Source organism: Gopherus flavomarginatus, chromosome 1 (genome assembly GCF_025201925.1).
Source record: "Gopherus flavomarginatus isolate rGopFla2 chromosome 1, rGopFla2.mat.asm, whole genome shotgun sequence".
Classification (NCBI taxonomy): Eukaryota; Metazoa; Chordata; order Testudines; family Testudinidae; genus Gopherus; species Gopherus flavomarginatus.
The window spans coordinates 95,191,379-95,215,824 of NC_066617.1; the positions used below are offsets into that span (position 1 = coordinate 95,191,379).

The 24,446-nt window shown below is 43.7% G+C and overlaps 1 protein-coding gene across 6 annotated transcripts in view; it reads left to right on the forward strand.

Annotated features, from left to right (window-relative positions):
* Positions 1–18,611, forward strand: part of LOC127051762 (putative RNA-binding protein Luc7-like 2) — a 73,041-nt gene extending 54,430 nt beyond the window's left edge. For 5 of the 6 annotated variants that reach the window (XM_050954531.1, XM_050954498.1, XM_050954520.1 and 2 more), the window contains 4 exons: positions 4,117–4,208; positions 6,320–6,349; positions 7,334–7,522; positions 17,651–18,611. In XM_050954531.1, the coding sequence (XP_050810488.1) occupies positions 4,117–4,208; positions 6,320–6,349; positions 7,334–7,522; positions 17,651–17,843 (504 nt within the window). In that variant the 3' untranslated portion in view covers positions 17,844–18,611. Of the gene's footprint in view, positions 1–4,116; positions 4,209–6,319; positions 6,350–7,333; positions 7,527–17,650 lie in introns of those variants that run through there. The other variant, XM_050954510.1, reaches the window with a different exon arrangement.
* The last annotated feature ends 5,835 nt before the right edge of the window (positions 18,612–24,446 follow it).

Below are 24,446 nucleotides of genomic sequence, written 5' to 3' on the forward strand. Positions count from 1 at the left end.
CTTTTACAAGAGGTCCAGTCGCTCCTAGCCATGGGAGCCGTAGAGGAGATGCCAAAAGACATGAGGGGCAAAGGGTTTTATTCCCACTACTTCCTAATCCCCAAGGCAAAGGGAGGTCTGCCACCGATCCTAGATCTGCGAGAACTCAACTAATTCATGATAAAGCTGAAGTTCCGCATGGTAACTCTGTGCACCATTATCCTGTCCCTGGATCCGGGAGACTGGTATGCCGCCCTCGATATGAAGGACGTGTATTTCCACATCGCAATTTACCCACCACGCAGCCAGTACCTCCGTTTTGTGGTCAACCATCAACACTTTCAGTTCGCTGTACTTCCGTTTGGCCTTTCTACAGCTCCGCATGTGTTCACAAAATGCATGGCTGCAGTCGCCGCCTCCCTCCAGCGTCATCGGATACATGTCTACCTGTATCTCAACGATTGGTTCATTCGAGGGACTTCCCAGTTACAAGTGTCGCAGCACCTGCGCATCATCAAAGATCTCTTTGGGAGCCTAGGCCTGATGATCAATACAGAGAAGTCTACTCTGACACCCGCGCAGAGAATAGACTTCATCAGAGCAGTTCTGGACTCCAATCTGGCCAGAGCCTGCCTCCCGCAGTCGCGTTTTCAAGCAATGGCTTCAATTATTCGAGGTCTTCAAACCTTCCCAACAACGTCTGTGTGCACCTGCCTCAGCCTAGTAGGTCACATGGCGTCCTGCACCTTCGTGACCAAGCATGCGAGGCTACGCCTCCGTTCCTTTCAAACCTGGCTTGCTTCAATATACCAATCACACAGAGACAGCCTGGACTCGGTGCTCACTATTCCCCGGAAGGTTCTGGGCTCCCTAACCTGGTGGCTAAACCTCACTCTAGTCTGTGCAGGGATGGCATTCCACCCACCGCAACCCTCGATGGCCCTAACCATGGACGCGTCATCTCTAGGTTGGGGTGCACGCCTCGAGGGCCTTCGCACTCAAGGCCTCTGGTCGCCTCAAGAGCTGGCCTTACACATCAATGTGCGGGAGCTGACAGCAGTCCGTCTAGCATGCCAGGTGTTTCAAGACCATCTCCAAGGCCGTCGTGTATCAGTGTTCACAGACAACACAGCGGCCATATTTTACATAAACAAGCAGGGCAGAGCATGCTCCTCCCTCCTTTGTCAAGAAGCCTTCCACCTCCTGGACTTTTGCATAGCCCACTCGATCGATTTGGTAGCGTCTTTTCTCCCAGGAGTCTAGAACACTCTGGCAGATCACCTCAGCAGATCCTCCCTGTCTCACGAGTGGTCGATTTTGTCCGGACGTCATCCATTCTGTTTTCCGGAAGTGGGGGTTTCCCCACATAGACCACTTTGCCTCCCGAGAGAACAGGAAATGCCAGGTGTTCTGCTCCTTCCAGGGACGTTCCCCGGGCTCCCTCTCAGACACATTCCTGATCCCGTGGAAGAGGCACCTACTCTATGCCTTCCCACCGTTTCTGCTCGTCCACAGAGTCCTACTCAAGCTCCGCAGGGACAGCGCCCACCTGATCCTGATTGCTCCAGCATGGCTGAGGCCGCACTGGTACACCATGCTGTTCGACTTCTCAGTGGCAGACCCGATTCCCCTGCCACTCTGGCCGGATCTCCTAACACAGGACTTCGGCAGGCTTCACCATCCGGACCTGCAGTCTCTTCATCTCACAGCGTGGTTGCTGCGTGGTTGAACCAGTCTGAGTTGCGTTGCTCTGCCTCAGTCCAATAGGTGCTCTTGGGCAGTAGGAAGCCTTCCACTAGGATGACACATCGGGCCAAGTGGAAGCATTTCTCCTGCTGGTTCACTCAGCGTAACTCAGTCCCCAGGCAGATGTCTGTTCCTACTGTCCTGGACTACCTCTGGTCCCTGAAAGAACAGGGCCTAGCCATCTTTTCCATAAAAGTGCATCTGGCAGCCATCTCCGCCTTCCACCCAGGGGAAAATGGCCGATCAATCTTCTCTCACCCCATAGTTTCAAGGTTCCTCAAGGAATTGGAATGTTTGTACCCTCAAGTCAGATGCCTGACCCTTACCTGGGATCTCAACCTGGTGCTTGCCAAGCTTATCGGTGCTCATTTCGAACCACTGGCCACCTGCTCACTGCTGTACCTTTCCTGGAAGACAGCCTTCCTTGTCGCTATTACTTCGGCAAGACGAGTATCTGATCTTCGGACCTTGACAGCGGACCCCCCCGTATACAGTATTTCATAAGGACAAGGTACAGCTGCGACCACACCCCTCCTTGCTCCCTAAGGTGGCATCCGCCTTTCATGTCAATCAAGACATCTTCCTCCCAGTCTTTTTCCCGAAGCCGCACCCATTGCGTCGGGAACAGCTGCACACCATAGACTTTCACAGGGCTCTCACCTTTTATATCGAGAGAACAAAACCCTTCTGAAGGTCACCTGAGCTCTTTGTAGCTGTGGCAAACCGGATGAAAGGCCTACCGGTCTCATCCCAACGAATTTCATCTTGGGTAACATCCTGAATCCATTCATGCTATGATTTGACTCACGTTCCGGCTAGCCACCTCACTGCCCATTCTACTCGGGCTCCAGCTTCATCTGCCGCCTTCCTGGCCCATGTTCCCATCCAGGAAATATGTTGGCAGCTACCTGGTCATCGATTCACACCTTTGCCTCACATTACGCATTGATTCAACAGTCCAGAGATGATGCAGCATTTGGCTCAGCAGTTTTGCATTCTGCAACATCTCACTCTGACCCCACCGCCTAGGTAAGGCTTGGGAATAACCTAATTGGAATCGATATGAGCAAGCACTCGAAGAAGAAAAGACAGTTACTCGCCTTTGTAACTGTTGTTCTTCGAGATGTGTTGCTCATATCCATTCCAAACCCGCCCTCCTTCCCCTCTGTCGGAGTAGCCAGCAAGAAGGAACTGAAGGGCCGTTGGGTCGGCAGGGGTATATATCCGGCACCATAACGGCGCCACTCTAGGGGGCGACCCAGCCGACCCACCAAGTGTTGCTAGGGTAAAAATCTTCCTATGAACGTGCACGCGGTGCACACACACCTAATTGGAATGGATATGAGCAACACATCTCGAAGAACAACAGTTACAAAGGCGAGTAACTGTCTTTTATTTTGTGTGGTTATGTGTGATATTTATGAGAGGAAGGCATTAATGCAAATAGTTCCCTGGAACAAGAATAGTTATTAAAAATAATTACAAGTAAATTGTCATAGTTTTACAAGGAATTACTTGAAATCAAAACTATAAGAAATTGAATACTAACTATAAAAATTGTCCATGGATGATAATTCCAAATTCCTCAAGTACCCTGTATGTAATCTTTGAAGTACGTCACTTACCAAAAAAAATAACTTTCCTCCTTCCTAAAACTCTCCTCAGAAATCTAATCAAGATGGTCTGGGACAATTCCACAACTCAGAAGATGACCTTTAGAAAGAGATATGAATCTCTTTCATTATGCCCAGAAGGTGGAAAGACTTGGGGCTTTTCCTAATGTCCAGCTGCAGTGAGTTCCACATCTAAGGGCCCTGTGCCGAGAGTGCCCTGCCCCTAAATGTAGTGAATTCAACCTCCACATACTATCAGCTGAAGCATCCTTTCTGTGATTGTAACTGTCATGTTCACAGTGTGGAGACAAGTAGCCTCAGATCCAGGCACCAGCCCATTCAGGGTCTTTCTGATGCAGACTAAGCCCTTACTTATCTTCCAGTGTAAACGAAGGAAGCTCATAAAATTTCTAGCTCTGCTCATTCTGATTTACCACCCACTTGCCAGAGTATGACAGAATTAGTACGGAAACTCTAACACTGAAATCCTGACCCACTGCTTTTTAACTCCTTTCCATGCAAAACTTTGACTTAATATAGTTCTACTTCCTTCAGCTCTTGATGTTAATACCATCACTTCTGTGTAGCTCTCTTGTAATAATGGCCACTTCCGAAACAAAGTAAATAAGTCAAATATGATGCTAAGAGAATGAGAAGAGAGTTGATAATATACATGCACAGAAAGTGAGAAAGAAACAACTATTAACTAACTGTTTAGATGACTTTATATCACCTTTCAGCTCAAGTGATGTATTGAAAATGTCCTTTTGTGTTTTAGAGGGTTGTGGCTGATAAACAGGAAAAACGAAATCAGGAGCGCCTGAAACGCAGAGAGGAGAGGGAGAAAGAAGAAAGGGAGAAGCTAAGGAGGTAGAGATTTGCTCTATTTTTGGCAGCATACATTTAATAGCCATTGCAGAATCTATGCAAGACTGAATTTTCTTGCATATTTGTGTTTGTGTATGTATGCTTGGTGGCAAAACAGGCTGCTTTTGCTGAAAATTCTACATGAATTGAAAATTATTTGCTATTTGACTGCTTTTCTCAAGTCTATAATTCCTTGTTTCTGGTGGAATACAGTAACTCCTCACTTAAGGTTGCATTTATGTTCCTGAAAAATATGACTTTAAGCGAAACAATGTTAAGCAAATCCAATTTCCCCATAAGAATTAATGTAAATAGAGGGGATTAGGTTCCAGGGAATTTTTTTTTGCCAGACAAAAGGCATTGTATAAATTTTAAACAAGCAATTTAATACAGGTATACGTTTTTTAAAATAATTTTAAAGAAACAATTTAATACTCAACAATGATGATTGTAGTATGAAGCAATGGGAGGTACCCCGCCTTACCCCATACAGGCACAGCCCACTGGCACTGCAGGCAAGGAGGCTGAAGGTGCCTTGGCTAGGAGAAGCACATTGCGCAGCAGCCGGTGCAGCTTCCCCTACTGTGCAAGCACCAGGGGCGGGGGGGTTCAACCCTCAGTCCACCCACTCCACCCTTTCCTCCAAACCCCTACCCTTAACCTGCCTCTTCTCTCCTCCCACCCTTTACTCCGCATGTCGCATCCTGGCTCCTTCCCCCGCCTCCTGCTGGTGGCAATCAGCTAGTTTGCGGTGTTCAGGAGGCAGGGGAGGGAGGGGGAGCCTGCGCACAGAGTCCTCACTTCTCCCGCCTACCTCCTGAATGCCTCAAACCAGCTGATTGCTGCGGGCAGGAGGCGGGGAAAACGCGGTGATAAGGGAGCTGCCAGCTGTGGACAAAGCAGGCAGCCAAACGATGTTATAGTGCAGCATTGCACAACTTTAAACAAGTATATTCTGTAATGGAGCAGGGACGTAAGATCGAAACAGCATTAAGGGAGAGGACGTTAAGTGGAGAGTTACTGTACTTTTTCTATATAAGTAATGGATACAACTGGGTTAATATAAACATGAGCAAATATTGACTTTTCAGTGATTTCAGACGTAATTTTCTCTGAGAATTAACAAGTAAATTATACATTAGGTGTCTTTTAGGGAAAATACGCTGCATAGATAGATTGGAAAGTATCTGAAATACTCAAATTAGACCTAAAGAGGTTGAGTATATGATGGGCTCTTTAGGAGTAGTCCTGAATCTTCTCAGTGAAATACACAATCACTGTTTCTAGGAATTCACATGCAGACTTGTTTAAACTGCTGTTTGCATGCATTTTGTTGTGGACTTAAGAAGTCCACAGTGACTTTCTACAGCAATGTTGATGAGCTCACATCTCAGCTGTGAAATCCCCCATAAAATCAGGTCTTCTGTGCATCAGAAGAACAGAGGGTCAGTATTTTCCTTAACTCTCTAAGGTCTTCATAAAAAAGAAGAGAGTTTAAATAAAATAAGGAATTTTTGTGGCATGCTATACCCAGGAAGAAATAGAGAAGAAGCATTTAAACAGTCGGATCAATGTAGCACTGGGAAATCTTTCTCTAAAGAAACTGTAACTCACATTTTATTGGGGCCTTTATCTTAACTGTTTCATAGAATAAGAAATGTAATGGTAAGTCAGGTCGGCAACCTTCGGCACACAGCCCGTCAGGGTAATCCGCTGGCGGGCTGTGAGATATTTTGTTTACATTGACCATCTGCAGGCACGGGCACCCGCAACTCCCAGTGGCCACGGTTTGCCATTCCTGGCCAGTGGGAGCTGCGGGAAGCGGCAGGCCGCAGGGATGTGCTGGCCACCACTTCCTGCGGCTCCCATTGGCCAGGAAGGGTGAACCGTGGTCACTAGGAGCTGCGGGGGGATCGTGCCTGCGGACGGTCAATGTAAACAAAATGGCTTGTGGCCCGCCAGCAGATTATCCTGATAGGCTGTGTGCCGAAGGTTGCCGACCCCTGTGGTAAGTAATCAATTACTTTAGCTTGTTCTCATTGTAATATTCTGCATTTTCTAATTTGTGAATATTTGTATAACAAAAGCTGATCTCCATTTTCTGTTTGTTTCAGGTCCAGATCCCATAGCAAGAATCCCAGAAGGTATGTAATCTGTAGGAAAGGGGCACTAGTAGTGAAGCCAAGCTTTTAAAAGCTAGAACCTTTATAAATTTCATTGTCAAGCATTACTAGACTGCAGCATCCTTGTTTAGTACCAAAACATCATAGATGATGGCCGTTCTCAACAGAGTTATACTGCACTGATCGCTATGGTGTTGGACTGCATATGCACATGTGTTCGCCCATGGCCAACACAATGGTTTTTTTTGTCCTCTGGTGGTAGTAAGAATATGTCAAAAGGCTTGAGTCTGTGACTGCTTGCAAGCTAATGGCCCAGGTCCTTTAGCTTAAGCAATGGACACTTGTGCTTTTAGACCCTGAGGTCCCAGGTTCAGGATCCACAGGTGACCCATCCAGAGGTGTCAGTACTTAGGCAATGCACTTCGCCTCGTAAGCTTCAGTTGGAAGCCACTCATTTACATTGCTAGCTTTTCAATAGGAAATTATTTGTAATAATAAACCTTCAGAGATTTGAGAGCCTGCAAATATAATCTTATGTTAATGGCCCTAAATAAGAATATAGCTCTTGTTTTAAAACTTCAGTGGTATCTGGTGCATATCAGGTCTTAAATAGAAGGCTTCATAGACAGAACTGCAACATAAAGCACCTGCCAGAGGCGCATTGTCACTACGTCTTTCATAACATCAACATTTTTAACTTTATCTGTTTGTTAAATAGACTCTGTCAAATAAGAACTTGTATTTCTTTGAAGGGTAGTGGCAAAGCACCAAACATGCAGAGTCTTCCCTTCATCTGCTCTAAATTTGGTTGGACAAGTCACAAGGGAATTTGGAGGATTCCCCCATCACTTTCCTCCTTCAGGCTGGTCTCTGAGAAATATGTAATAGCTGTGATAATTGGAAACTGATCTCTGTACAGACTCACTACCATGTACAAAGCACTAAATACTGGCATATTGGTAGAGCTGCTGACTGCCTCATTCACCATAAATCCTTTGTTTCCAGATCTAGGTCTCGAGATCGCCGCAGACATCGGTCTCGCTCTGCCTCCCGGGAACGAAAGAGAAGAACTCGCTCCAAATCCCGTGAGAAACGCCACCGTCACAGGTCTCGCTCCAGCAGCCGCAGCAGGAGCCGCAGCCATCAGAGAAGCAGGCATAGTTCCAGGGACAGGAGCAGAGAACGCAAAAAAAGGTAAACGTTGGCCTTCTGAGAGAAGCAGTTTCCCGTCCCGGATACAACTGTTTTCTGATCAGTGTAACTGTTTCCAGAAATTTAGAGTAGAAATGTAATTGTTTACCAAGAACACTTAGGCCTGGTCTACACTGGGGGAATTGATCTAAGTTAAGCAACTTCAGCTACATGAATAACATAGCTGAAGTTGATGTACTTAGAACGACTTACCATGGTGTCTTCACCGCAGTGAGTTGACTGCTGCTGCTGCTCCCCCATCGCCTTCACCTGCACCTCTCATGGTGGTGGAGTATAGGAGTCGATGGGAGAGCACTTGGGGGACGATTTATCGTGTCTAGACTAGACGCGATAAATCGACCCCCACTGGATTGATCGCTGCCTGCCGGTCCAGCAGGTAGTGTAGACATACCCTTAGTAATTTTACACACCTTGTGGGGCATTTCCAGATTTCAGTCATTTTTTAGCATGAGCACTGATATAGAAACAGGGTTACCTTTTTGTTTGTTTTTGATGGGGGGAAACTGCTGTGACAACGTGCAATATATTTGTCAAATTGTGAACCCTGTGCCGTACTGTGAGTGAAAATAAGCCTGAATGTTCCTGAAGGCAACTTATTGTACTGCATTCCAGACAGCTTCCCTGCTTTGCAAAGGTATTTGATAGCTCATTGAAGGACTATTGCTGAGAACCATCTGTTGTGATTGTTTGTATTACTGTAGCACCTCGGAGCCCTGGTTGTGGACTAAGACCCCAGTGTGCTAGGCATTGTCCAAACACAAAACAAAAAAAAAAACCAGCTTCTGCCTCAAGAGCTTGCAATCTGGTATACGACAGGAGACAGCAGATGGATACAGAAAGACGAGCACAAGGAAGCAGTGAGACAGTATCTGTCAGCTTGATAAGCAGTGGGCTCAGCACATGAGCAGCCAAACCATTGTTAATTTTTTTTTGTAGGCATCGTGGCAAAACAGTGCTTTGAGGAGGGTTTTGGAGGAGGATAATGAGTTGATTTTGAGGAAGTTTATGGGGAGCTTCTCCCAAACGTGGGTGAAAGCAGAAAGATGCCTATTAGAAAATTTAACAAGTTAGCGATGGAGGCTGGCATCTTGGGTCACTTGTAGGTGAGGATCAGCATCTCATTTTCTAATGAGGTAGGTGGGAATACACCATCCTTAAAAGTGAAGACAAACAACGTATGTATGTTGTGGTAGAGAAAGGGGAAGCAGTAGAGGGTTGCAAAGAATGTTGTCAAAGCAACAGGCTAAGAAAATGATCTTTGCAGCAGTATTCAGAATAGATAATCAAGGCAAAACTGTATTGTCCAGAGTAGGGAAAATGATGTTGCAGTAATTGGGACAGAAGATGAGAGCTTGGATGGGAGTTTGAGCTGTGTGGATGGATAAGGGAGGCAATATTTTAGATGTTACACACACAGAATCTGCAAGACTTAAACTTGGCTTAGATGTGAGGACCTAAGGAGAGGTCTGAATCAAAAATGATACCCAGGTTATAGGCCTGAAATGCTGGCAAATCTTAGACTCACAAAAGGGGAGAGATCAGACATGGGGAAGTTGAATCTTAAGACTTTGTTGTTTTCAAAGATCTCTCACTCTCAAGTGCTTTACGAGTAAAGTCACTATGGTTAAGAAAATCCTCTTAGCCTGTGGTGTTCTTCATTAGGTCTTTGTTTATTCCTATTCGTGGGGATCAAGGCAAGTACACCATGAGCTTCCAGAGCTTTCTGGAAAGATGCATCCTTTCTGGAAAGATGCCACTTGTTCCTTCCTCCCCTTCTTGTCATGGAGGGTTCTGAGGGTAGGAAAAAAGGAATGGTCCTAACCGCCCTCCAATTCATTTTAACCGCCACAGGGGCAGAGAACTCATACTGAACACAGTGTCCTTGATGCTTTCCTCATCTGCTCCTGCCCCCTGCCTCTTTGGTAAACTTTGGGGCAAATTTTGTTTATAGTTAGTTTGTGAGATTTTTCTTTTAAAAGAGGAGAGCAGATGCTTGTTTGACACTGGCTTTGTCTGGACTGGCAGGAGAGGGTTGGGCCATTCAGTGGCACCCCGCTGATGGGGAGGCTCCTCAGGCTCAGTCAGCTAAATCTGGCCATTTGTAAGTCCTAGCATCAGCTTGGGTATCTGGTTCCAGGATCTGTCCAGGTTGACCTAAGAGACCTAATGTGCCTAAAGGGGCTCTCTGGCCACTGGATTCAGTTGCCAAAGGATCATGATCCACAGAGCCAGGATCTGGACCTGCAAAATCCAAGATCTGGGTCTGCAGCAAAGCATGAGTCCAGGCTACAAAAGGGGGGAAAAAATCCAAATTTTACAGCTAAGCATAGATGAGTGCCTGGCAAGTACGTATCCAGAACCAACATGGATCCTAAGTAGCAACATGGATCCAGATTCAACAGCCAGATATGAATAACTGCCAAGCATGGTTCCCAAGATCAAATTGCCTGGGACGTAGCCAGCATGAGAATCGGATGTCTTTGACTATTGAGTGTCATTTGTCTAGTGGTTCTGCACCACTAAGACCATGGTACTGAAATTCCAACACCATGATCTTTGCAGAACTACTTGCCTTATTGATTCTGTACTCAATATAGTGGCTTGAGGAAACAAATTCAGTGTGGAAGCCCTCACAGCACTGGAAAGGGGGAAGAATAAGATTCTGATCAGATCCAGGATGGTGGGTCTCTGTTACAGGGATAGTGTTTTAACATTGCTCTTCCTGTTTGGCCATTTTCAGATGCACACACTCAGTGCTCTGAATGGCTGTTCCCCAAGGAGAGGGTGTTTCTCTTTCCGATGCTCCATCAGCGGCCCAGAGCCAGGTTTGCAAGACACAGGTGCTGAGATCTGAAAGGCTGAGAGCTGAGATCTGGATGAGAGACTCCCTTCAGATGTGAGGGTCTATACCCACTAAAGTTCTGTTGATTCTGAGGTATTTCAAGGATCCAAAGATTTCTCTGCTGTGCAGCCTTTGTAGGAGCGACAGGTTACAGTGTCAGAGGAATCTGATCCAGAAAGAATTGTCTTTTGGTTTCCGACCCTCTTTGTAGCCCTCAAATGCAAAGGCAAAAAAGATACTGAAGTCCTTCCCACACAGGGAATTAAAAAGCATGTTGCCAAGGTTCTGCAGAGAGGTTACAGTGCTGTAGGACCTATTTAGATTTAGAGATGTATATGACGGGCTTTGAGGCCTACTCTGATATCTCGTAGAGCAGTGGCTCTCAACCTTTCCAGACTACTGTACCCTTTCAGGGGTCTGATTTGTTTTGTTTGCCTCCAATTTTCACCTCATTTGAAAAGTTCTTGCTTACAAAATCAGACATAAAAATACAAATGTCACAATATGCTATTACTGAAAAATTGCTTACTTTCTCATTTTTACCATGGAATATAAATATTGTACTTACATTTCAATGTATAGTGTATAGAGAGGTATAAACAAGTCATTATATGACATTTTAGTTTGTACTGATTTTGCTAGTGCTTTTTATATAGCCTGTTGTAAAACTAAGCAAATATCTAGATGAGTTGATGTACCCTTTGGAAGACCTCTGCGTATCCCCAGGGGTACATGTACCCCTGCTTGAGAACCACTGTTCTAGATCAGACATAAATAGACACATGGATCAATCAACATGACCTCTTGCAAGAGGAAATTTTATTAGAATAATATTGGGCTCTGTATACTTAGCTTCTGGTTCCAAATGAGGAAGGAGTACAGTGTCTGGGATTGGCTACCAGTGACATTACTCCTTCCCCCCATGAGTAGTAGAAATACAGATAGGCACCAATACTTAGCTTTACTAAGCCTTCCTTAGCTCTAATAGAGTACTCTGTCCAATGGAGCAGTTGACCCACATTTCAAGTCTCAGTAAACCTGGCTTCTGTTCTTTCCAATTTGGAAGGACAATTGAACGTAAGGGTTGAAACATCCATTGCCTACACTTAAAGACAACATAAGGTTTATTTCCTGGCCACAGTGTGAATGAGATTTGCCACATATCATACAGTGTGGACAACAGGACTACATGGCATGGAGCAGACTGCTGGCTGGTTGTACTAATATCCTGAGGATGGACATACTTCTGAGTTCCAGAGAAAGAGCTCTTTTTAATTTCCAGAAATGTTCCAGACTCTACCCCCCCTTCTATGCAATTGTTGCATATTTATTTCTTTATACATATTTCTTATTGGAGTCAAAGAAGACCTCTATCAGTAAAGCTGTACCTTTCCAATTGCCATTTATACGGCAACAAGTGTTGCCTGGCTGTCATGACTCTTCTCCTTGAATGTTCGGGTGTTTGTCTCTATATAGACTTGACCCTCCATGTGTCTGGATGGTTCTTCCCTAGCAGTATGCACAACTTTCATACTCATTTAGAAGATTTGTGGTCACTAAAGCCGTAATATATTCCAGACTTGTAAGCTTGTCTGCGGTTGACAGGTTCCTTGTCTATACAGGTACTTGATAGTTTTAATACCAGGTTATGTCTGAGACTTCAGCAGAACTCTTCAGGATTTTACAACCTTTTCTAGGAACACCTCAGCTACAATGCCTCAGTATCTTCCAGTTGCAAGATTTCATAAGATGGGGGGAAAGAGCATGCGCTCCAGGGAATTCTTTATCTTCTGGCTGTGTGCAGTAATAATCCTAGAGGGTGGAAAGGAATCTTCACCTTCATCTCCATCTACTCCCAAGTTTGTGATCTTGGTGGAAGATGTAGCTCCATGTAAAGATACGGCAGCTGAGTGAAAGATTGCCCTGACCGGCCAGGCTCTTCTCCCCGCAATCAAATGCAAATCTGTCTAAATTACGATGGACAGCATTACATTAATGTATCTCTCACACCACTGAAGAGGAGTTCGCTCTAAACAGTTCTGCCAGGGAAATTTCCTGTTCCAAAGTCCAAGAACTTCATTGGATTGGTCCTATGTCTCATCTACCAGGAAAAGAAGATGTATTGACTGATTCTTTGAGAAGAGTTTTTCTTTCAGTTGTACAAGTACTCTGCCTAAGGTCTCCATCTTATATTATCTTGTTCTACAAATGGGTTAAATACTACTAAAGTCCTTTCCAAACAGGGATAAAACATGTCTGCCTATGGTTCTGAACCAGAGAGAAGCATGTCCTAATGTAGCACTCCTTTCCTGCACTTAGAACAGGAAATTTTTTGCATGTTGCCCCTGATTTATGATGTTAGTTTGGTATAAAGTTGCTATCAGTATTTGTGGTTACATATTGGCAAGTGTGTCACTCAGTATCTTGGTTATGGTGGTATATCTGTCAGGTCCAGCTTTCCAGACAACTGGGTCTCCTGTCCCTATACAGATTTGAAGTTTCTCTGGTTGACATCTTGACTCAATGTTGTTGTGTCTCTTGACTGAGTGTTTATGCTGATATCTGAAAATCTCTGTTGAAAAACAGGAGCCTTTACGCTATGAATCTCTCAATTCCCCATCTGAACGGTTCCTAAATTGGTGAACTTGATAAGGCTTCCTTTACTGTTGTTCTAGACTATTGCATTTGGGGTTTTTTTGTTTTTGTTTTTAAGAAACAACTCCTGCCAAAGGACATTTGGTTGTCATCTCTGTTCCAACATCTGATGCACATTGACAGCCTTTCTTCGCTTAGTAATAACTTTCTATGTGATCGAGTTGCTCTGTGTACCTCTAGAGCTGCTTGGGATAGTTATTTTGCTGTTAAGAGCAGCATTAAAGTAGACTAAATTATCCATTGTAATGCTTAGGATGTACTGCTAATGCTGCAGAAGAATAAGTTCATTTGTCTCACCCTAGGGTGTTCCCATCTAGCATGACCTGTGGGATTGTAACTTTTATTCTCATAAAGCTCATAGGTTTCCATTTAAACATTAGTCAGATGTTCTCTAGACTGTATCTCTATGAAGATACTATTCTTGATAATTTCTGAGATACAAACCTAAAGTCTATTTGTACTATCACCTTTAAGTTTCATTCTTACAGGACAGGTGGTCCTGCCCTCATGTCTATCCTAATTGAGATGCCTGGGCTTTCCATCTTCTTCTGACTACTTGCATGTCTATATGTCCCTAAGTCTCATTTACATTTATTGAGGAATTACAGAAATGTAGGATGTCCACCCCGCCATGCTGAGGAAGGATTAAATATACCTGCAGCATCCCTGACAGATGTTTGTCTAACCAGTTCTTAAAACCCTCAACTATATGGATTTTACAAGCTCCTAGATAACCTGTCCCAGTGCTTTACTAACATTATAGTTAGAAAGCTTTTCCTAATATCTAATCTAAATGTCTCTTGCTGCAAACAAAGTCAGTTACCTTTTGGTATCATACTTTATATATTCAGAAAACTTTGCCATTATTTATATGGGGCCAAAGCTTATCTAGAACTTCTTCAAGCCCTTGGAGAGAGGGAGCTGATACAAAAGGAGTTAGGCCCTCATGGTTCAAAGATTGTCCATGTAAAATGCACTGTTTCAAATTATCACCTGACAGGGCTTCAGTCTCCTGGAACTGTTAGCCCTGATCCAGGACAAAGGCAACATCCATGGCATATCTTCACACTGTCATCATCACATCATGTTGCATGACTGTTACTGTACCTATATATGTGGTTTTGTTATATTTTGGGGTTTTTAGCAAAATTTTTCCCTCATTAAGGTGACTTATTTGAGTGCTTACACATGTCCATTCCAGTTTAGGTGTGTGCATGCCCTGACCAAAGTTGCCAGAATTTTTCCCCCTATTGGCATCTCTTGGGTCAGCTCTAGCACCCTGTGGTGTTGCACGCTCATAGCTAGAGCCCTGGGTGGATATAAAATTAGTATCCATATCCATCCATCCGCAATCTGCAGAAATGATATGCGGATATCCACATCCGCAGATGTAGATATAAAGTGGATATCAGCAGATTTACAGGGCTCTGCTCCTACCATTGGTGTGAAGGGTCCTACTGACACCACTCCCTCTCTGTTCCTTCTTACTGCCTGTGATGGTTGCGGGAATTCCTCATTGCTTAGGCAATTTTCTCCTTGTTTTCCAACTGACACTCTTGCTTCCTCAGTGCCTGGACCCACCTTACCTCAGATCGTTGGTTTCTAAGCACAGTAGAATTGGGATACACCATCCAGTTTTTGTCTATCCCACCCCCACCCTCCCATCCATCTTCAGGGACCCTTCTCATGAGCAACTCTTAGAACAAGAAGTTCAGTCCCTCCTTCAGGTGGGAGCTGTGAAAGAGATTCCATTCCACTTAAGAGGAAACGGGTTGTATTCTTGTTACTTCCTAATCCTGGGAGCCAAGGGTGTTCTTAGGCCAATACTAGATCTGCATCATCTCCACCACTATCTTAAGAACTTAAATTTCACATGCTCTTCTTGGTTTCCATCGTTTACTCACAGGGAGTGGTATGCTGTTCTCCATCTAATGGATGCATACTTCCACATATGAATCTTCCCAGGCCACAGAAGGTTCCTAAGATTTGTCATGAACCAAGTTCATTACCAGTTTGCACTTCTTCCATTCAACCTGTCAGCCGCCACACCGGTCTTCACCAAATATCATCACCTGACTAGCTAGAAATGACACCAACTTCGGTCATGCAGTCTTGCAGTCAGCCTGTCCTTGAACTACAAGCCCATCTCCTGTGCAACTACTTGTCACCTAAATTGGAACAGACCATGTGCAAGCACTTGAAGGGGGAAAAAAAAAAAGGGGTTATTAACCTTTCTGTAATTGTTGTTCTCCAAGAGGTGTTGCACATGTCCATTCCAAAACCCACCGTCAGTCTCCTCTCATCAGAGACTCATCAGTTGGTAAGAAGAATCTTAAGGGGAGCAGAATCGTCAGGGACCTTTATACCAGTGCTATGAGTGCACAACACCAGAGGGTGCTTGGAACCAACTTGATGGATACCACTAGGGGAAAAAATTCCGGCAACTGTGCTCAAGGTGTGCACATACCTAAATTGAAATGGACATGTGCAACACATCTCTGAGAACAAGAGTTACAGAAAGGTTAGTAACCAAAGGGTTTTTTTGTTTTGGTTTTAGTTTTTTTGAGAAAGCGAGAAGTTTGGTTACTCCTGTTTGCTCTATGCAGAACTAATGCTTGTTTTAAGTGTTCTGTTGACCTTGTTTACCTAGAACTCCTCAGCCTACTTTCTTGCAGGTCGAACTGCTTACTAAACTCCCACAAGCGGGAATGTATAGATGCCACTCAGAAGAAATGAAAGTTATTTACCTGTAACCAGAATTCTTCTAGAGGAGTCTGCATATTCTCTCTCTCTCTCTCTCTCTCTCACTCTCTCTCTGTCTCTGTCTCTGTCTCTCTCAACTTCTGGAATGGCTCAGGTTAGAATTCCCAAAGTAGTGGAAAGAACTGGAGAGCAGTTAGGGCCACTTACCCTTTCTACCCTCAAAACTCTCCAGAGTGAGTGGAGGAGAGAGGAGTGAATGGCCTCAACAGGCACTGCTTTCCAGAAGGTACTGAAAGCTCACAACACAAGTGCCATGATTCCCATAGTGTGACTATGCAGAGGCTCGTCTGGTCCAGCTACAGATAAGTAACCTTCATTTCCATGCTTTCCTGCAGGATTTCTTCCCAGAGGGGTTGAAGTAGAAGCTGAGTGCCCACTGGCTTGGCTTACCTCTGGGGAGCAACTTGGGGGGGTGAGGTGCACAGTAGCCCTCATACTGACTTTGGGGTGTAGGGCCTCTGGGTGGTGGCACCGTAAGTCACAAGGTAGAATGTCAAATAGTTCTGAACCTGAATGTGTATCCATAGTCCTAGAGCTAGAAACAGTGACTAGATTCTACCCAGTCCCAGTTGATTTGGAACTGCAGTGGGATGTGGTGATTGGACCCACTCACAACAGACTGACCATACAGGGTGGTAACTGGTCCAGGTTGTAACAAGTCTTATCTTTTCTTAATTCTTTGGTCTGTAATTTGAGTTACTCTGTGTGATTGATACTAGGTACTTCTATATGACCCTCCATCTGAGAGCCTCGAGATGTCTTTTAAATATTTAAGCTTTGAAAAACTCCTGTAGAGTAATCTCCATTTTACAAGCGGGGGAACTGAGGTTGTGACTTGTCCAAGCTCAAAAAGGAAGTCTGCATCAAAACTTGAGAACAGATTGTAGATCTTCTTTCTTACAGTCTTGTCCTTTGAAGAATTAAGATGAGACACTAATACAAACTCTCAACACCATTCCATTAGTGGAGACAGGGCAATCTTCTATACTAGTTTTAAGTACACAGAATTTCTTGACCACTGTAATAATTTCTCTTTCCATCATTTAGTTTTTTATAACATTGTAAAGCTTCAGTGGTACTATTACTTACAAAGAGCCTTTTCATCTATAGAGTTGAAGTGCTTTACAAAGGGGAGTAAGAATTAACCCCTTACGCAGGGCTGGGAATATGAGACACATTTTTACTTGATTAAAGCTATACCACAAATCTGCAATAGAAAATTCCTGTGGCTGCCTGGCAGAGTTCTTGGAAGTTCAAATAATCATAGTTAAGCATCTAAAAAATAAAATAAAGCATGCAACTTTCCTAAAATTACTCAAAAATGCTAGTTTTCATGAGAGGGTCAATGAACAAAACAACTCTGAAGTCTGTAAGCAAAGCTATTCTTGAGCACTCCAAAAACTAGAAGACTTCAGTAGTTTGCTTTCTGTTTATAAAAAGAAAAGAAAAAACTTTCGTATCTCAAACCACTTTAAAATTGCTCTGTTATCAACCTCAAAGTGTACCAGAAAATTCTCCTTGGACTAAAGACCACACATGGGAAAATTCAGGCAGAAACTTTTATTGATGAAAGTTTCAGGGGAAGGGATCAAAAGGATTAATGAAAAGCAAGTTCCAACCTTAAGCTTAGCTCCATGATAAGTGTACTTCAAAAATGCTGCCTCTGCTAGTCTGTTTTGAAATTGGATATGGGGGTCCATGTCTCCTGATGGCTTCTCATGTATTTGTCTATATGGAACCAAACTGGGTATGTCTGCAAAAGATAAATACAAATTTTAACAAAACATGTTCTTTGTGGCAGCAAAAGATTCATGACTAATTTGGGTTCTCAAATGTATTGCACTTTTCAGATCCTCAAAAGAAAGATCTTCCAGAGACAAAGAACGGTCAAGAGATCATGACAGAACATCACGTGACAAAGACAGGAGCTCAAGAGAGAGGTCACCCCGAGATAACAAAGACAGGAAACGTTCATATGAAAGTGCTAATGGCCGATCAGAAGACCGGAGGAGCTCAGAGGAGCGTGAAGCAGGGGAGATATAACTGCTGTACAGTCACCGGATCCTCTAGCTTCCTATGGAGTTGCATACTATGGTTTAGTTTACAGTTGTTCAAAGGGACACCAGTGGGCAGTTCCAGATACTGATCCAACTAGGGTAGATGTACAGTATATAAAAGTGGTTATAACTAAGTCTAAATTGAACCCCTTCAATTGATGATGCCTAAAGCTGTGTCCTTGACTTTGACCAAGCTGTAAAACTTCTCTGAACGATTTCTCTTTATCCAGGATGACAGTTTTATGTACTAAGGTGCAGATCTCGCTGTTTTACTCTCCGTTCCAAAGCAAGTTAAATAGTGACAAATTATATTGCACTACTTGCCTTGGGTGCTCTCAAACCTTTATAAAATTATCTAATTCTGGTCCAGTCCAAACAGCAGCATTGAAGGCTTTTTTAAGAGGGCGGGTGGGTACTAAACTTTTATTCTAAGGTTGTTTCCCAATAATTGTATGGGAACTTAGGAGTTGTTTACAGTCAGAGCATTTAGACTGGAATATGTGCCAGAGAAAGCTGAAATGTCTTTTTTTACAGTGCCTATTTAGACTGGGGAATTGAACAGCTGTTGCATTACATCTTTTTTTTATTTTTATTGAAATTTTGAAATCAAAGCCAGTCCCATCTCTGTACCATTTGGTATGTGTTCAGTATATTTGGGTTTTTTTCCATAAGGACTTTTTCTGCTTTTTCTTGTGGGATGTAGGCTGTACATCCTTAATTGTAAAAATAAATAAATAAAAAAAATTAAAGTAAACTGCATTGTCCGGTAAGTTAACATTGAGCACCTTGGTGTCTCAGGGTGAATGTGGCTAATTGTTTATTTTTGTATGTTCTTTGGTTAGGTCAATTGTATGAGAAAAAGCAGTACAGAACTTTTCTCATTTGGAGGAAAATGTTTTAAATACACAACTCTACTGCTCAAAGTTCTGTCTTTCCGATGAGACCTAAAACAGACAATGGCTACTGCAAGATCATGAAGAGACAAAAGCTCTTAAAATCATAGTGTCCTGGCTGTTACCAATGCATACCTTTAGCAGCTTCAACTTAGAAAAGTTAGTCTTTACTTTCTCCTCCTAAAAATGAACATTGTGTTGCTGACACAGAATGTGATCCATGTTCCACCCCAGAGGCAGTTGTGTTTCAGTTGAGTGTGAGTGATTCCTTATAAAGGGATAATAGAATCATAGAATATCAGGGTTGCAGGGGACCTCAGGAGGTCATCTTGTCCAAACCCTGCTCAAAGCAGGACCAATCCGCAACTAAATCATCCCAGCCAGGGCTTTGTCAAGCCTGACCTTAAAAACCTCTAGGGAAGGAGATTCCACCACCTCCCTAGGTAACCCATTCCAGTGCTTCACCACCCTCCTAGTAAAAAAGTTTTTCCTAATATCCAACCTAAACCTCTCCCACTGCAACTTGAGACCATTACTCCTTGTTCTGTCACCTGGTACCACTGAGAACAGTCTAGATCCATCCTCTTTGGAACCCCCTTTCAGGTAGTTAAAAGCAGCTATCAAATCCTCCCTCATTTTTCTCTTCTGCAGACTAAATAATCCCAGTTCCCTCAGCCTCTCCTCAAAAGTCATGTGCTCCAGCCCCCTAATCATTTTTGTTGCCCTCTCCTGGACTCTCCAATTTTTCCACATCCTCTTTGTAGTGTGGGGCCCAAAACTGGACACAGTACTCCAGATGAGGCCTCACCAATGCCGAATAGAGGGGAATGATCACGTCCCTCGATCTGCTGGCAATGCCCCTACTTATACAGCCCAAAATGCCGTTAGCCTTCTTGGCAACAAGGGCACATTGTTGACTCATATCCAGCTTCTCATCCACTGTAACCCCTAGGTCCTTTTCTGCAGAACTTCTGCCTAGCCACTCAGTTCCTAGTCTAGCATTGCGTGGGATTCTTCTGTCCTAAGTGCAGGACTCTCCACTTGTCCGTGTTGAACCTTGTCCAATTTCTTGTGGCCCAATTCTCTAATTTGTCTAGGTCCTTCTATATCCTATCCCTACAGCATATCTACCACTCCTCCCAGTTTAGTGTCATCTGCAAACTTGCTGAGGGTGCAATCCATGCCATCCTCCAGATCATTAATGAAGATACTGGACAAAACCAGCCCCAGGACTGACCCTTGGGGCGCTCTGCTTGATACCAGTTGCCAACTAGACATGGAGCCATTGATCACTACCTGTTGAGCCTGATGATCTAGCCAGCTTTCTAGCTACTTTATAGTCCATTCATCCAGCCCATGCTACTTTAACTTGCTGGCAAAAATACAGTGAGAGACCATATCAAAAGCTTTTCTAATGTCAAGGAATGTGCGTGTGTGTGTGTGTGTATATATATAGAGAGAGAGAGAGAGAGAGACCTATCCCACAGAGCTGGAAGGGACCCCAAAAGGTCATTGAGTCCAGACCCCTGCCTTCACTGGCAGGACCAAGTACTGATTTTGCCCCAGATTCCCTAAGTAGCCCCCTCAAGGATTGAACTCACAACCCTGGGTTTAGCAGGCCAATGCTCAAACCATTGAGCTATCCCTCCCCCACCCTGAGCCAGTTATCTTGTCATAGAAGGCAATTAGCTTAGTCAGGCATGACTTGCCCTTGGTGAATCCATGCTGACTGTTCCTGATCACTTTCCTCTAAGTGCTTCAGAACTGATTGAGGACCTGCTCCATGATTTTTCCAGGGATTGTTCCTTTTGGGATCCTGCGAGATTAAAGGTGCTTAAGAAATGTAAGTTATGTTTATATATATTTGTCCTAGTTTGAATTTCTGCACCCTTGAACTACACAGCGATGTGATATACTGTCATTGTTCAAAAAGTTCCACAGTGTATCCTTCATACCCTCAGGTAAGGGCACATGCAAGCCCTTGCAATGCGTACATATGGCATGTGTCTGCTCTGTTCTACCTAGTGACTGTTACCACATGTATTTCTTTTTCATTGGGTTACTGTACCATTCAGTTTATATTCCAATCCTGAAACGGGCAGCACAGTTGCTCTGTACTAACCAGGTATACTAGTATAGTTCTGCCAGTATTTTAGCCTAAGATAGATGGTATGAGCAGGGCACATTTACATTTTAAACTATATGTAGGAGCATTCTAGTTGATTGGAACTGAAATTTGTTTTTGTACCCTGTGTGGCTCATTCTGTCTTATTTTTTAGGTCAGTGACTTCAGGAACTTACAAAGATGTTACAGCAGTTTTGGTGGACAAATTTTACAATTACATGAAATCATTCTTAAATCTGGAGCATGATTTTCCTTCTCCAGGAATGTTTTGTGAAATTGTCTATATTGCCAAGTGCATTGTAAATACAAATCAACATCTGTCCCTCTAGCTCAGAAACCTACTGTGATACTGCACCCCATATTGTTCAGTGATATTATGATATGATTATGGCTTAATTATGATGCATTGCGTGCACGATAGGTCATGTAAGCTGTCATTGAAAAAGTTATGATTTACGAATATGATTCTTATTTGTATGCATGCATCATTTTTGTATCTGAAATTATAAATACCGAGTATGTATCTGTACTTCGAATGTAGTTACACCTGGGTAACACCCACTAGATAAGATGCTTTCAGTCTAGATAACTGATTGGGAAGGATCTATTCAGGGCAATGAGCCATTAGGGAAAACAGTAGGCCTTCGGAGAAGCTAATCTCCCACCTGGTGAGCCTTCCTGAGAATGCAGTAAGTAATAGCTGATATGACTCTACAAGGATATGTGACCTCAGGCCACATGATTCTGGACTCCATCTTGGGATGTCTGGTTTTTTTTCCACAAATTGGTAGGGGAACCAAGCTTTGAAGCAAAGGGTTTCCTCCATATGCTAAAGCTATATAAGGCAGAGAGTGACATCTGGGGTTCTTCACTCCCCACCCAATAAGATTCTTGGAAACAACTGAGGAATAAGATTGAACTTATGGAAGTGCTGGACCCAGGCTAAAGGGATTTCTAGCTTGTTTATGAAAGACCTGGGGATTCCAAGTTGTAAAGCAAGTGCAGCTTACCCCTTAAGAAAATGCAGCCTGCTTGTATCATTTCTCAGGGTGAGAATCTGTTAATTCATATCCAATCTATTTAGTATATTAAGCTTAGTTTGCGGGGTTTTTTTGTTTTGCAATTGCTAGGTAGTCTGCTTTGAACTGTTTGCTATCACTTATAATCACTTTTGTTTAATAAACTTGGTTTTGTTTTAATCGAAACCAGTGAGCTTTGACTGGAGTGCTTGTGGAAAATCTCTGCTTGGTTACCACAAGTGTGCATCGTCCTCTTCACATTGAGGGAGAGGCAGACTGGGTATTAAACCCATATACTGGCCAGATTTGACCAGGGCTGGATGGTACTTCTCTGGGGTCCTAGGCCTGGAACCTGGTGGTTAGAGAGCCTGCGTGTAACTGCATGTGTGGATGCTGGTGAAAGTGCAGGCTGGAGGGCTTTGCAGCTTGTCACAGCAGTACAGTGTGAAAGGAAGCCCAGGCTGGTGAGTCAGACGGTTCAGTGGTATCCCAGTTCCAGGAGGCAACCCAGGGGGAACCAGTCACTGTGTCATGGTTGTACAGGATTAAATGCACTGCTTGTTGTTCTGAGTGAGATTTGTACTTCATACACTAGTGATGATTTTATGTCATATTTAAGTGTGGTGGCTAGAGATCAGAGTTTACCAGTTTATTTTCTGTTTGCTTATTTTGGGCAAGAGACATAGAAACAGAACAACAAGAAAGAGAAACTCGTAAGAAATTGGAGCTGTGCATATTGCAGGCAGGAGAGAGAAAAAGAACAAGACTTTTAGAATTAAAATCATTACAGATAAAAGAAATGGAAGAAGAGAATGCCAGGCAAGAAGCTGCACACTGAAAGGCAATGGAACTGCAAGCCGAAGAAATCAAGACCAGAAAGTAGCCATGGAGGAGAAGGAAAAAGAGAGGAATCACCAGCTGCACTTGATAGGGAAGCAAACTACAGTCCCCACACACCAGGGAGTCCCACCTCTCCAAAAATCGACAGATAGGAACAGTTATGTCCTGCATACAGTGAGATGGGGATATTGCTGAATATTTTATCACCTTCAACAGGTTGTGTGTACTTCTTGAGTTTCCTGAGAACCAAAAGATGCCCACTTTGGTTTCAAAGGTGTCCTGGAGAGCTCTGGATATAGTCAATAATATAAATGCCAATTAGAGATGCTTCAGATTATGGTAAATTAAAGGAAATAGGTTTAATAGCGTTTCAGATTACACCTGAAACATGCAGAGTAAAATTTCAAAGCCTTAAGAGGAGTGCTGGGATGAGTAATGTGGTATATGTGAACTAGATGAATGATTTGATTGAAAAAGTGTTACAGGCTTTGAAGGAACGTGTGATCTTGTTGCTCAGGAACATTTCCTGAGCATATGCAGAGATTATGTGAAACAGTGTTGATGGGCTAAAAAGATGAAAACTGTTGAACTGGCTACCCTACGTGATGAATTTGAGAGAGCTCAAGCATCTATTGCAAATAAACCACAGATGAAGGGGTTTAAACCTGGTGAAAAGCAAGGTCACTGCTTTTCTTTGGAAGAAGGAGGGTGATCAGGAGGCAGGACACTCACCTCTCTCCCCCTGCCCCTGCCTCACCAGAACCCTACCTCCATAAAAACAGGAAAACCCAGAAGTAATTCCGCAGAGCACCTGAGGAATAAATGCCCCAAATTGAAGGAAAGTAAGCCCTTGTTGTCCAAGGTCCCAGGGGGACCCAGGTGGGAACACCCATAACTTACCTCACAAGCTTGAGGGAAACAGGGTCTGATGTCAGTAACTGAGGACATTGTCCCAAGTGTTAGGAATTCGTGGCTAAGCAAAAGGCAAGACCCCACTCTAGAGAGCATAAGGAAATGTATCCTAGAGGAAAGGAGTGGGAGAAGTTTTTTTTGAAGAGGATGGGAAGCTGTCTTGCAGGCTTCTGTGGGAAGAAACAGAGACCCTGAGCAGCCCTATAAACAGTTGGTTTTACCCAGCCAGCCCCATGGAGAATTGATGCTGGTAGCGCATGTTGGGCCTTTTGCTGGTCACTTGGGGGTACAGAAGACTTAACAGGATAAAGAGGAATTTCTCTTGATGTGAGAGATTATTGCAGGTGTTTTGTAGCATGTCAAGAGAGGAAAAGATGCATAGGACCCCAGAAAGCTCCTCTGTATCCCTTACTTGTCATACAGGAGGCATTCCTCAGGGAGGCAGTGCACATTGTGGGGTCTATGCTGTGCCCAACTCAGAGGGGGAAAAAGTATTTCTTAGTGCTGATGGATTTTTTCACTAGATATCCTGAGGTGGCCACTGTCTAACAAGCTGAGATGGTGGCAAAAGCCCTTCTCGCTATATTCAGCAGAGTGGGCTTCCCTAAGGAGATTTTGTCTGATCGAGGGGTGAATTTCATGGTGCAGTTATTCAATGAGCTATGGAAGCTATGTGGTGTGCAACAACTTAAGACGGCCCCCTATCATGCGTAGGGCAATGGGTTGGTGGAAAGGTTAATGGGGCCCAAAAATCCATGCTGGTAATGTATGCCAAGAAAAGGGGCCAAAACTGGGACAAG